This window comes from Scyliorhinus canicula, chromosome 16, assembly GCF_902713615.1.
Source record: "Scyliorhinus canicula chromosome 16, sScyCan1.1, whole genome shotgun sequence".
NCBI lineage: Eukaryota > Metazoa > Chordata > Chondrichthyes > Carcharhiniformes > Scyliorhinidae > Scyliorhinus > Scyliorhinus canicula.
Window position 1 is genome coordinate 138,667,422 of NC_052161.1, and position 13,373 is coordinate 138,680,794.

Consider the following 13,373-nt stretch of genomic DNA (forward strand, 5'->3'; position numbering starts at 1 on the left):
TCACAGCGCCAGGGACCCGGCTTCGATCCCGGCCTTGGGTGACTGTGTGGAGTTTGCCCTTTCTCTCTGTGTCTGTGTGGGTTTCCTCCGGGTGCTCCGGTTTCCTCCCACAGTCCAAAGATGTGCAGGTTAGGTGGACTGGCCATGCTAAATTGTCCCTTAGTGCTCAAAAGTTAGGTTTATGGGAGAGTGGGCCAAGGTATGGTGTTCTTTCAGAGGGTCGATGGGCCGACTAGCCTCCTTCTGTGATTCTTTTTTTTTGTAAATTTAGAGTCCCCAATTAATTTACTTTTCCAATTAAGGGAAAATTTAACGTGGTCAATTCACCTTCCCCTCGCATCTTTTTGGGTTGTAGGGGTGAGACCAACGTAGATACGGGAGAATGTGCAAACTCCACACAGACAGTGACCCGGGGCCGGGATCGAACCCGGGTCCTTGGCGGCGTGAGACAGCAGTGCTAACCACTGTGCCACCGTGCCGCCCAAGTTTCTATGATTCCATCTGATTTGAAGACGATGGTCGACGGATAACTAGGGACTAGGCCGCTGGGTATAACTCCCCTTCTCCTACTTGGGGCAGGCAAGGCCTCGGTTCAAAGCCTCATCTAAAAGAGGCACCTCCGACAATGGAGCACTCCCTCAGAACCACTTTGGACGTATTGGCTTAGACTGTGTGCTGATGATGCCAGGACAATGTCTCATTCCTCTTAACAAAGGGATCTTTCGCAATGACCTGAACTACCAGTTGAAAAATTCTCACTTTAATGTTTTGTTGAAAGGGTAGAATCTCTGACAATGTAGCGGTGGTTGGGAGAATCTCTGGCAATGTAGCGGTGGTTGGGAGATGCAGGGACGTGGAGAGACCGGAGGCAAGGAAACCAAGATCAGTCAACACAAAAACTCTGCCAATGAGCTGCTCGTGCTCGTGAGGTTTCATTGATGAGTGTATGCGTGTCATTTCATAAACCCTGTTGCAGATGAAAAGGAATTTTCTAATTGTTTAATAGAAGATTTCTCACTGCTAATCTCCAAGATGTCTAACAGATTTCTTTGTTAATAGAACTTGAAACGGGCAAATCCTTAGAGCTTTATTTCCAAGTGCGGTTCAGTATATAAGCCCACAGTGAAAGGTGCTCTCCATCACCGATCATGCCGTTGGACCACATTTTGAGTGGATGATTGACCTGATGAATAAGTAAAGATCCCTGGCAAGTTAAAAGATTCCGGCATGTGTGAGGCGAATACCCTCATTGATTTAGTTGTTTTCCTGCAATCAAATTCCAAAGAAAAGAGCTACCGTTTTTGAACAGCCCTCAGACACGTCTCCTAGCTTGATCCTGAATGGATTTCTAATGATAAAGACATCAAGCAGGTCAAAACTCAATGGAAAGGTTCACCTCTAAGCTGTCTCCCATTGACGATTAGATTGTATTGACAGTTTATTCAGCAGGAAGCTGAATTTAGCCAGAAATGCAATGCAGTCAATATTTATTGCTATCTATAGGCTTGACTGTGTCCCGTCTTTGGTCTCGATCATTATCGACTGGCTATATTGCTTTTGACTCTGCTCCTCGATGGGATAATAGGTACTTGAGTTTCTCCCATTTTCTTGCACTGGAAATGGAATGTTGTCCTCGGCATTGTCTTTGGAGTGAACTAAGAACAGAGACAAATTAATGTTGGGCCCACTGTCTGTAACAGCAAAAAGAGTCACTTCAACATTTAGATTACGGAGTTGTAAAATACACTTAAATCTGCAGCAGAACATTATTATTATATTCCTCCCTTATATAAACATCATCAACAGGGGTGCGACGTGTCGAAAGGAAACCTTGCATTTATATAGCATCTTTCTCACAGCCAGCAATGTACTTCTGAATTGTAGTTACTGTTAAGAACAAGGAGCAGGAGTCGGCCATCTGGCCCCTCGAGCGTGCTCCGCCATACAATGAGATCATGGCTGATCTTTTTGTGATCCACTTATCAACCCGCTCACCATAACCCTTAATTCCTTTACTGTTCAAAAATCTAAAACATTCAACAAGGCAGCCTCACTGGGCAGGGAATTCCACAGATTCACAACCCTTTGGGTGAGGACGTTCCTCCTCAACTCAGTCCTAAATCTGCTCCCCCTTATTTTGAGACTAGCTTTCTAGCTTTATCCATCAGTGGAAACAACCTCCCTGCTTCTATCTTATGTATTCCCTTCAAAACGTTATATGTTTCCATAAGATCCCCCCCCCCTCATTCTTCTAAATTGCAATGAGTACAGTCCCAATCTACTCAGTCTCTCCTCGTAAGCCAATCCTCTCAACTCCGGAATCAACTGTGAATCTCCTCTGCACTCCCTCCAGTGCTAGTTCATCCTTTCTCAAGTAAGGAGACCAAAACGTTACACAGTACTCCAGATGTGGCCTCACCAACACCCTATACAGCTGCAACATAACCTTTCTGTTTTTAAACTCCATCCCTCTAGCAATGAGGGACAACATTCCATTTACCTTCTTAATTACCTGCTGCACCTGCAAACCAACTTTTTGCGATTCATACACAAGGACACCCAGGTCCCTCTGCACAGCAGCATGCTGCAATTTACCATTTAAATAATAATCCATTTTACTGTTATTCCTACCAAATGGATAACCTCACATTTACCAACATTGTACTCCATCTGCCAGACCCTTACCCACTCACTAAATATCTATATCCCTCTGCATACCTTTGGTGTCCCCTGCACACTTTGCTCTACATTTTAATGTCAGAAATGTGGCAACCAATTTATGCATAGCAAGTTCCCACAGAAATGTTGTAATGACAAGGCCACTTCTAATCTGTTTTGATTGGTAAATAAATATTGGCCTCCCGGACCCGATGATACTCGAGGAAGGGTCTTCTGCCCTTCCTCGAAATAGTCCTGCAGGGAATGTATGGAGGAGAGGTGAGGCCTCGGTTTAACATTCCGTTCGAAAGATCGCGCCCCCCGACCTTGAAGCATTTTCTCAGTACAGCGCCAGTATCGACTTCTGTGACCGAATCTCTGGGTAAGGTTTAAACCAAAACCTTCAGGTTCAGAGGCAAGAATGATACTCTCTGAACCACGGTGGACATCAAGGAGCGGCAGGACACGTGATTAACGTCTCAGTAAAGCCTCTCTTTTGCTCCCAACTCAGCTGTACTAGCAGGATAGAAAGAAAAATGGGATGAACAAAAAACGGTATACTCACCAACAGCTGCCACAGTCTCATTGTCTAGAATTTCAGATTTGTTTTCCAAAGTAGGTACTTCAGTCTTTTTGTTGTTTATCAGCGGCATCATTACTGCCAAATGTTTTGATTCAGAGCTAAAGTCATCCGCACAGGGCTCCCCAATCTCTGGCACCATCATTGCACTGATTTCTGGGTCATTGTCCCGACCTTTATAAAGATCACTTTTGATGCCGCAGATGCAAATAAACTGTGTTTTTAAAAAAAGGAACATTGAATTTATTTTACAGAAAAGTATTTAATTAAGTGCATTTTATAAAAAAAACATTGTTTGACTTTTTAATTCTTCCGCATATAATGTTGTTTCAGCGTTTTCAGCCTACCAGTTAGATTGCGGTTTGAAGCTTTTTAGAATATTTGTTCTTGTGATGTGGGCCTCGCTGGCTGGGCCAGCATTTATTGCCCATCCCTAACTGCCCTTGGTGGGAGCTACCTTCTTGAGCTGCTGCGGTCCATGTGTGGTTGGTAGACCCACAGCGAAGTTAGGGAGGGAGTGCCAGGATTTAGGTCCAGTGACAGTGAAGGAACGGTGATATATTCCAAGTCAGGATGATGAGTGACTCGGAGGGAGTTGAAGGATGAGGTTTCACAGACATTGCAGATGTAGACCCTCTCAAAGTGGTGGTCTCTCCTAGCCTTGCATTGCTGTCTTACAGTATAACGTCAAGCTGAGAGTAGTCAGTCCATAAGAACTAGGAGTAGGCAATTCAGCCCCTCGAGCCTGTTCTGCCATTCAATACCATCATGGCTGATCTCATCTCTGTCATCTTCAACTTCCTGCCCACTCCCCATAACCCTTCACCCTGTCAGTTATTAAAAACCTATCTCCTCCTTAATTTAGTTTAGTGTTATAATAAACTTCATCATTGCCATTCCAACACCATTGCGCAGTGGAAGCAAGATCATAGATGGCAGGTGGTGCGACCTCCAACCAGCAGGTGGCGGTACAGGCACACCATGCGGTCTCAAGACAGTGGTCATGTGAGGTTAGCATTGTTGCCTACGGTGCTGAGGACCCGGGTTCGAATCCCGGCTCTGGGTCACTGCCTGTGTGGAGTTTGCACATTCTCCCCATGTCTGCGTGGGTTTCGCCCCCCACAACCCAAAAGATGTGCAGGATAGGTGGATTGGCCACGCTAAATTGCCCCTTAATTGGGAATTTTTTAAGAATTAGAACCCCAATTAATCTTTGATCAATGAACAATCAATAAATAAACCTGTGATTCCAAGAACAAGGCACTGGATTAATTTGCGAAACACATTTACCTTCAGTTTCACCAGCATTCCAATCCCTAAATGACACACACACACACAGAGACAACAGACAGAATCAGATTAAAGAGGCAGCGATCACCTTGGAATTTCAATGTAACAAACTGTCCTGTTGCAATGTTTCCAAACATTTCAAGACTTCATTACATCAGACTTCACAGTTAAAAGGATCTGCACCATCCACTGCACTAAATTCACCAATGTACAAAAACTGTCGGCAACACTGATTAAAGGGGCCATTTTACTGTCAACTTAAAACTGTTAGAAAAATCCAATTGAGCTTTCCGATCACTAGCTTGCTGATCTTTGCGGTCGCCCCAATGGGACACAAACATTGACGTCCAGGGTTGCAGTTCCCAGTAATTCCATTTTTTGGCAATTGGGCCAGAGTGAAATTGGAGGCCAGCTTCTGATGGGTCAAGAAGCATTTTGTTTGTCTTTACTGTCACTCCCCCCCCCCACCCCATCCCTAAGTGATTTCACCCCCCCCCCCCCCCCCCCCCCCCCCCCCCCCCACCCCCAATCCCCGGCCGCTTTCCCCTCTTGGCTGAAGTTGTCACCCTGTATTTCTGATTGTGACAAAGCTGTCTTAAGGCACCTTTGAAATACAAAAATAGAGAAAAGACTGCTTCACTTTTTGACTAAGTTATGGGGATGGAAGATAAGTTTAGTCAAGTACATTTGTTCACAATGTTCGGTTCAAGAATTCAACTCTATCGCACGTGAATTATTAATTTCAGAATCCATCATTTCGCAAATTTATGATTTTAAATAGGAGTTTTTCAAATGTATTTATGGAATGTCAGTGTCGCTGGCTAGGCCGGCGTTTATTGCCCATCCCTAATTGCCTCTTGAGAAGATGGTGGTGAGCCATCGCCTTGCACCGCTGCAGTCCATGTAGGGTAGGTACACCCACACTGCTGCTAGGGAGGGGGTTCCAAGGTTTAGGAACAGCGATATTGTTCCAGTTCAGGATGGTGCCCGACAGCTTTGAGGGGAACTCTGCTGCCCTATCCGTCTGGGTGGAGGGGAACTCTGCTGCCCTATCCGTCTGGGTGGAGGGGAACCCTGCTGCCCTATCCGTCTGGGTGGAGGGGAACTCTGCTGCCCTATCCGTCTGGGTGGAGGGGAACTCTGCTGCCCTATCCGTCTGGGTGGAGGGGAACCCTGCTGCCCTATCCGTCTGGGTGGAGGGGAACTCTGCTGCCCTATCCGTCTGGGTGGAGGGGAACTCTGCTGCCCTATCCGTCTGGGTGGAGGGGAACTCTGCTGCCCTATCCGTCTGGGTGGAGGGGAACCCTGCTGCCCTATCTGTCTGGGTGGAGGGGAACTCTGCTGCCCTATCCGTCTGGGTGGAGGGGAACCCTGCTGCCCTATCCGTCTGGGTGGAGGGGAACCCTGCTGCCCTATCCGCCTGGGTGGAGGGGAACTCTGCTGCCCTATCCGTCTGGGTGGAGGGGAACCCTGCTGCCCTATCCGTCTGGGTGGAGGGGAACCCTGCTGCCCTATCCGTCTGGGTGGAGGGGAACTCTGCTGCCCTATCCGTCTGGGTGGAGGGGAACCCTGCTGCCCTATCCGTCTGGGTGGAGGGGAACCCTGCTGCCCTATCCGTCTGGGTGGAGGGGAACCCTGCTGCCCTATCCGTCTGGGTGGAGGGGAACCCTGCTGCCCTATCTGTCTGGGTGGAGGGGAACCCTGCTGCCCTATCCGTCTGGGTGGAGGGGAACTCTGCTGCCCTATCCGTCTGGGTGGAGGGGAACTCTGCTGCCCTATCCGTCTGGGTGGAGGGGAACTCTGCTGCCCTATCTGTCTGGGTGGAGGGGAACTCTGCTGCCCTATCCGTCTGGGTGGAGGGGAACCCTGCTGCCCTATCCGTCTGGGTGGAGGGGAACCCTGCTGCCCTATCCGTCTGGGTGGAGGGGAACTCTGCTGCCCTATCCGTCTGGGTGGAGGGGAACTCTGCTGCCCTATCCGTCTGGGTGGAGGGGAACTCTGCTGCCCTATCCGTCTGGGTGGAGGGGAACTCTGCTGCCCTATCCGTCTGGGTGGAGGGGAACTCTGCTGCCCTATCCGTCTGGGTGGAGGGGAACTCTGCTGCCCTATCCGTCTGGGTGGAGGGGAACTCTGCTGCCCTATCCGTCTGGGTGGAGGGGAACCCTGCTGCCCTATCCGTCTGGGTGGAGGGGAACCCTGCTGCCCTATCCGTCTGGGTGGAGGGGAACCCTGCTGCCCTATCTGTCTGGGTGGAGGGGAACCCTGCTGCCCTATCCGTCTGGGTGGAGGGGAACTCTGCTGCCCTATCCGCCTGGGTGGAGGGGAACTCTGCTGCCCTATCTGTCTGGGTGGAGGGGAACTCTGCTGCCCTATCTGTCTGGGTGGAGGGGAACTCTGCTGCCCTATCCGTCTGGGTGGAGGTCACAGAATAGGGCTGGTTTAGCTCAGTGGGCTAGACAGCTGGTTTGTGATGCAGAACAAGGCCAGCAGCACGGGTTCAATTCCCGTACCAGCTTCCCCGAACAGGCGCCGGAATGTGGCGACTAGGGGCTTTTCACAGTAACTCTATACTTGTGACAATAAAAGGTTATTATTATTATTATTCGGAAGGTTCTGCCGAAGGAGGCTTGGGGAGTTGCTGCAGTGCATCTTGTGGATGGTACACACGGCTGTTACTCAGCTTCGGTGATGGAGGGAGCGGATGAAGAATGTGGTGGGTGGGGTGCTGATTGAAATGAAATGAAAAATCGCTTATTGTCACGAGTAGGCTTCAATGAAGTTACTGTGAAAAGCCCCTAGTCGCCACATTCCGGCGCCTGTCCGGGGAGGCTGGTACGGGAATCGAACCGTGCTGTTGGCCTGCTTGGTCTGCTTTAAAAGCCAGCGATTTAGCTGAGTGAGCTAAACCAGCCCCTACTGAGCCAGGCGCCTGGCCCTGAAGTGGTTTGGATATTTGGTTCTTGTCCGTGGAAGCTGCCAGCAACTCAACAGTTACAATGTTAACCTCCTGTCCTTGAGAGGGGTGAGAATGTGGAATTCATTGCCACAGGGTACAACTGGAGTGGACATATAGATGTATTTGAGGGGAGGCCGGACAAGCATTGGAGGGAGATGGGATCGGAGGGCTATACTAAGAAATTGAGGAAAGATGGGAGGAGCATAAATACCAAAACGGACTGGATGGGCCAAATGGCCTGCTGTATATTCTAAGTGAGTAACTGAATGCCATTTACACGTTTTTTAAAAATCAAAACCAAGGTTTTTACACTAAAGAGCTCTTGATATGAAATCACATTCCAGCATTTGGGAAACATAATAACAAGCGCTTAACATCACACCATTCACTCAAGTAACATGGCTGTAGTTGTTTGTAGTTTATATCGCATTTTTGGATGGTTCCTGGTGCGGGGTAGCTGTCCCGAGCATGTTTGCACTTCTGGGCAATTGCCAGCTCAACCCTTACCTGGGAACCTCTGAGGGATTCCCCAGGGCATCTTTGAAGTACCCCCCCCCAAACCTGACGCTGGGGAGTCAGAGATTGCGGACCATTATAACCTTTTACCTAAATGCTGTGTTGTATTTCTGATCACGAGAAGCTGCTACCCCCATCCCCTCTCTACCTTATGGGCTGAAGCTTAAAATTCTAACCAGAGCTTGTAACAAGCATTGTTAGTCAATTAGTCTTTACCCTTACCTTGCTTGTTAGGTATCCTGCACAATGATGATCTCACTATTGCGATGATGCAAAGAAGGAACAAGGGAACGACTATCCACAGCATAACTGAAATCAAAGATCTTCCTGAAATAAATCAGATTTTGGAGTCAGAGAAGTCACAGAAAATGCCCATCACGTCGGAGTTGGTCAAAAACAACCACCTAACTATTCTAATCCCATTCCCAACACTTGGCCCATAGCCTGTCTGCCTTGGCATCGCAACTGTACATCTAAATACTTCATAAATGTTACGAGGGTCTCTGCCTCCACTACCACCCTTTCAAGCAGTGAGTTCCAGACTCCCACCACCCTCTGGGTGAAAAGGTTTTCCCTCACATTCCCTCTAAACCGCCTGCCCTTAACTTAAATCTCTGCTTTAAATGAACAGTGATCCCTCCACCAAGGGGAAAGGTTTATTCCTGTCTACACTACCCCCCCCCCCCACCCCCCACCCCCCACTCCTCAGTCTCCAAGGAAAACAACCCCAGTCTATCCAATCGCTCTTCACAGTTAAAACTCTCCAGCCAGGGCAACATCCTGGTAAATCTCCTCTGCACCCTATCCAGTGCGATCACATCCCTCCTATAATGTGGATTCTGGAACTGCTCACAATACTCCACCTGTGGTCTAACCAACGTTTTATACAGTTCCAGCATAACCTCCTCTGCTGTTGAACTCTATGATTCGGCGAATAAAGACACCTATACCAAATGCCTTCTTAACCACTGTATCCACCTGCTCTGCTACCTTAAGGAACCAGTGTACATGCACACCAAGGTCCCCCTGATCGTCGGTGCTCTCTAGGGTCCTACATTTATCATGTATTCCCTTGTTTTGTTTGTCCTGCATCACCTCGCACTTATCCGGATTGAATCCATTTGCCATTGATTAGCCAATCTGACAATCCCGTCTATATCCTCCTGTAATCGAAAGCTATCTTCCTCACTATTTACCACCCCACCAATTTTCGTAACATCCGCGAACTTACCGATCAACCCTCCTACATTCATGTCTGAATCATTTATATAAAGCACAAACAGCAAGGGCCCCAACGCTGATCCCTGTGGGACCCCACTGGGCACTGGCGTCCAGTCAGAAAGACCTCGCCCATCACCCTCTGCTGCCACTCAGCCAATTCTGGATCCAATTTGCTAAGTTTCCTTGGATCCCATGGACCCTTACCTTTGTTATCAGTCTCCCATCTGGGACCTTATCAAAAGCCTGGCTGAAGTCCAAGTAGACTACATCAAATACGTTTCCCCCATCTACACACCTGGTCATCTCTTCAAAAAATTTAATCAAGTTGGTCAGACATGATCTCCCATTGACAAAACCATGCTGACTGTTCTTGATTAATCCCGGCCTCTCCAAATACAGATTAGTTCTGTCTCTCAGAATTGCTCCCAATAGTTCCCCCACCACTGAGGTTAGACTGAGGGGCCTGTAGTTTCCTGATTTATCCCTTCCTCCCTTCTTGAATAATGGTACCACATTGGCTATCCTCCAGACCTCCAGCACCTCTCCTGTGGCCAGAGAAGAATTAAAAATTATTGCCAACGCTCCCCTGCTATTTCTTCCCTTGCCTCACTAAACAACCTGATACATTTCATCTGGCCCTGGAGATGTGCCCACTTTTAAACTTGCCAGACCACTCAGGACCTCCTCTCTGTCTGTGTTAATCTCTTTAATTTTATCACAGTCCTTCTCTCTGATTTCTATACCCACACTGTCCCTCCCACGAATGAACACTGACACAAAGTATTCATTCAGAACTCTACTTACATCCTCCGGGGTTCCACACACAAATTACCCCTCTGGTCCTTAATGGGCTCTACTCTTTCCCTCGTTATTTGTTTATCCTTAATGTGTGCAAATGTGCAAATGTGTCGCTGGAGTGTGAATATATTCTTAAACAGTTGAATAATTCTGTGACATTTTTCGAACTTGCACTGGCTGAGGTGAAGTCTTTGCGCCCCATGAGCCTGCTCCGCCATTCAATCAGATTGTGGTTGATCCGTTTGTGATTCAAGTTCCACAGTCCCATCTACCCTCGATTACCTTCGATTCCCTTGCTCTTGCCTAACAAACATCTATCGACCTCAGCCCTAAAAATATTCAATGGCCCCCCGCTTCCACCGCCTTTTGGGCAAAGTATTAAACTGAGACCCTGACTGCCTCGTAAATGGATGTAACAGATCTTGAGGTGCAATTTGGATGATCAGGGGAGTTATCCCGGTGTCCTTGCTGTCGTTTACCCCTCAACCAACATCAATGAAAAAACACATTGTCCGGCCATATGTTTGTGGGAGCTTGCTGTGCCCAATTGGCTGCTGTATTTCCTCCGTCACAGCGCAACAAAATTGGCTGTGAAGCGCTTTAGGATAACCTGAGGACATGAAAGGCACTATAGAAATGCAACTTCTGTCTCTCTTTTTAATCTCGGATTTTAACCCAATCTTTTGAGCCCTTTCGGATTTTAATGCTTCAACTTTAACAAAAAATTGAAAAGTCAACATCGTGTTTCCCCAGATGTAGAACAAACCGTGAGGATCTCGGAATCAGTCGGTTTAATTTCCTGTTAAAGTGATGGATTGAACAATTTGGAAAGGTGCATTTTGGTGCATCTCAGAGTGAAGCCTGGCGGAGGTTGGCAGCTCTTCCTTGTGAATCACAGAGCGCATGTTCCGGAACCAACCGCATTTGTGTCAAATTTCCTAAAACTGGGCTTAAACCTGGGTGCAGAGAATGAGAGAATTGCATTTATATGGCACCTTACACAACCTCAGGACATCCCAGAGCTGTTTACAGACAATTGAACCGTTTTGCAATGGAACCATTGTTGCAATGTCGGAGTCTCAGCAGCAAGTGTGTGGACAAGATTCCACAACTGCATTGTGATAATAACCAGATAATCTATTCACGTGATATTGGTTAAGAGAAAGATACGAGCCAGGATAGTGGGTGAGCTCCCTCTGTTCTTCTTCAAAATGCCACGGGATATTTTACACCCACCAGACAGTGCCTTGGTTTGTTGTCTCATCTGGGTAAATGCGAGACTGGAGAACAGCAGCACCCACGGTGCGATGTGAAGGTCAGATGGCAAATGATCTGAGGCACTGAGAGATGATGCAGAGACCTGTGTAGACGTCAGCAAGGAGGTAGCTCCTAATTACTGTGTACACAGGCGTATAGTTTATTTTTAAATAAATTTAGAGTACCCAATTCATTTTTTCCAATTAAGGGGAAATTTAACGTGGCCAATCCACCTACCCTGCACATCTTTGGGTTGTGGGGGCGAAACCCACGCAAACACGGGGAGAATGTGCAAACTCCACACGGACAGTGACCCAGAGCCGGGATCGAACCTGGGACCTCAGCGCCGTGAGGCTGCAGGGCTAACCCACTGCGCCACCGTGCTGCCCCACAGGTGTATAGTTATGTGTTATCATTAAACACTGTTCATCCTTACCAACCTCTGAAGCTCTTTGTGAAACCTACTGAATGAACCCTGACAGCAAATCAAAATGAAATCCTAACTGAGGCGGACTAGAAATTCAAGCACTATTTTGCCATTGTAAATATTGCGTTTAACACCTACTTTTCTTTTGCAGTTGTTCCGCCGGCAGTATAAGTGAATCGGCACAATAGTTGTCCACTGTGCTGTTACCTTCTGTGTGAAGAGCCATCCCCAACATCGAGCAACTGGAAAATAGATTGATCAGTCAGTTCTTTTCTTCCCAGTTACAATAGTGAGTCTATTATCAATCAAATTAATTTGTGATCAACTCATCTATGGATACCATCTACATTAATTAAATAGATATAGGTAATGGAGACCTAGGAATAATTCCGGGTGGAAACCATGCCCCAAGCGAAAGGGAAAATGCTGGAAAATCTCAGCAAGTCTGGCAGCATCTGTAGGGAGAGGAAAGAGCTAACATTTCGAGTCCGATGTCAAAGCTCTGACAAAGAGTCATCGGACTCGAAACATTTTCTCTCCCTACAGATGCTGCCAGACTTGCTGAGATTTTCCAGCATTTTCCCTTTCGTTTCAGATTCCAGCATCCGCAGTAATTTGCTTTTAACCATGCCCCAAGTCCTGCCATGTCTGCGTGTTTTGAACAATGTGGTAAGGGGAATTGAAGCTATGTGCACCAACCTTGTGTGGAGCTCCCTGCTCTGCGTTCTGCCCGTGAGAGCAGTTTGCGCTAATAGAGTGATCAATTTAGGGGAGCTAGTGGCATAATGGTGACATTGCTGGACTAGTAACCCAGCTGACCAGGCTCATGCTCCGAGGACAGCGGTTCAAACCCCACCACCGCAGCTGGTGGAATTTAAATTCAATCAACAACTCCGGAATTGAAAGCTAGTCTCACTGTGACCATGAAACTCCCCTCGATTGTCATTAAAACTTAGCTGGCCCTTTAGGGAAGGAAATCTGCTGTCCTTACCTGGTCTGGTCTACATGCGATGCCAGACCTACAGCATAATACGGTTGACTATTAACTGCCTGTCAAGCCCACTCAGTTCAAGGGAGCTTAGGGATGGGCAACAAATTCTGGCCCCTACAGTAGAATTCCTACAGTGCAGAAGGAGGCCATTCGGCCCATCGAGTCTGCACTGACCCTCTGAAAGAGCACCCTGCCTATGCTCACTCCCCTATACCCGTAACCCCACCCAATCTGCACATCTTTTTAGGACACTACGGGCAATTTAGCATAGCCAATCCACCTAACCCGCACATCTTTGGACTGTGGGAGGAAACCGGAGCACCCGGAGGAAACCCACGCAGACCCGGGGAGAACGTACAAACTCCACACGGTCACCCAAGGTTGGAATTGAACTTGGATCCATGGCACTGTGATGCCACTGTGCCACCGCACCGTCCATGTCCCCTGAAAGAATAAAACAAAAGGCCCAAGAAAATTGGGAGTGCCGATTTCAGGGTGCTGGGCCAGAGGGGAGGTGTGTTGGAAGCACAAGAGAAATGCCCTTTGTGCAGAATGGTGAGGTCTGACGCATCTTCGATATTGGGCCTTGGATCTCATTGTACAAGATCAAATGGGCACTATTGCCCCATCAACAAAAGAATGGAGATGGCGGGGAATAAATCAAACTACTCTTAGCTGT

At 47.8% G+C, this 13,373-nt stretch overlaps 1 protein-coding gene across 1 annotated transcript in view; it reads right to left on the bottom strand.

Moving 5' to 3' along the window:
* Nucleotides 1-645: 645 nt before the first annotated feature.
* The window catches only part of LOC119950614 (tumor necrosis factor receptor superfamily member 3-like), a 60,817-nt gene continuing 48,089 nt past the window's right edge, over nucleotides 646-13,373 (bottom strand). Inside the window, exons 6-10 of the mRNA XM_038773201.1 lie at nucleotides 11,842-11,945; nucleotides 8,223-8,327; nucleotides 4,529-4,554; nucleotides 3,224-3,452; nucleotides 646-1,655 (exon numbers count right to left, since the gene is read on the bottom strand). Of these exons, the coding sequence (XP_038629129.1) occupies nucleotides 1,498-1,655; nucleotides 3,224-3,452; nucleotides 4,529-4,554; nucleotides 8,223-8,327; nucleotides 11,842-11,945 (622 nt within the window). The 3' untranslated portion in view covers nucleotides 646-1,497. The remainder of the gene's footprint in view (nucleotides 1,656-3,223; nucleotides 3,453-4,528; nucleotides 4,555-8,222; nucleotides 8,328-11,841; nucleotides 11,946-13,373) is intronic.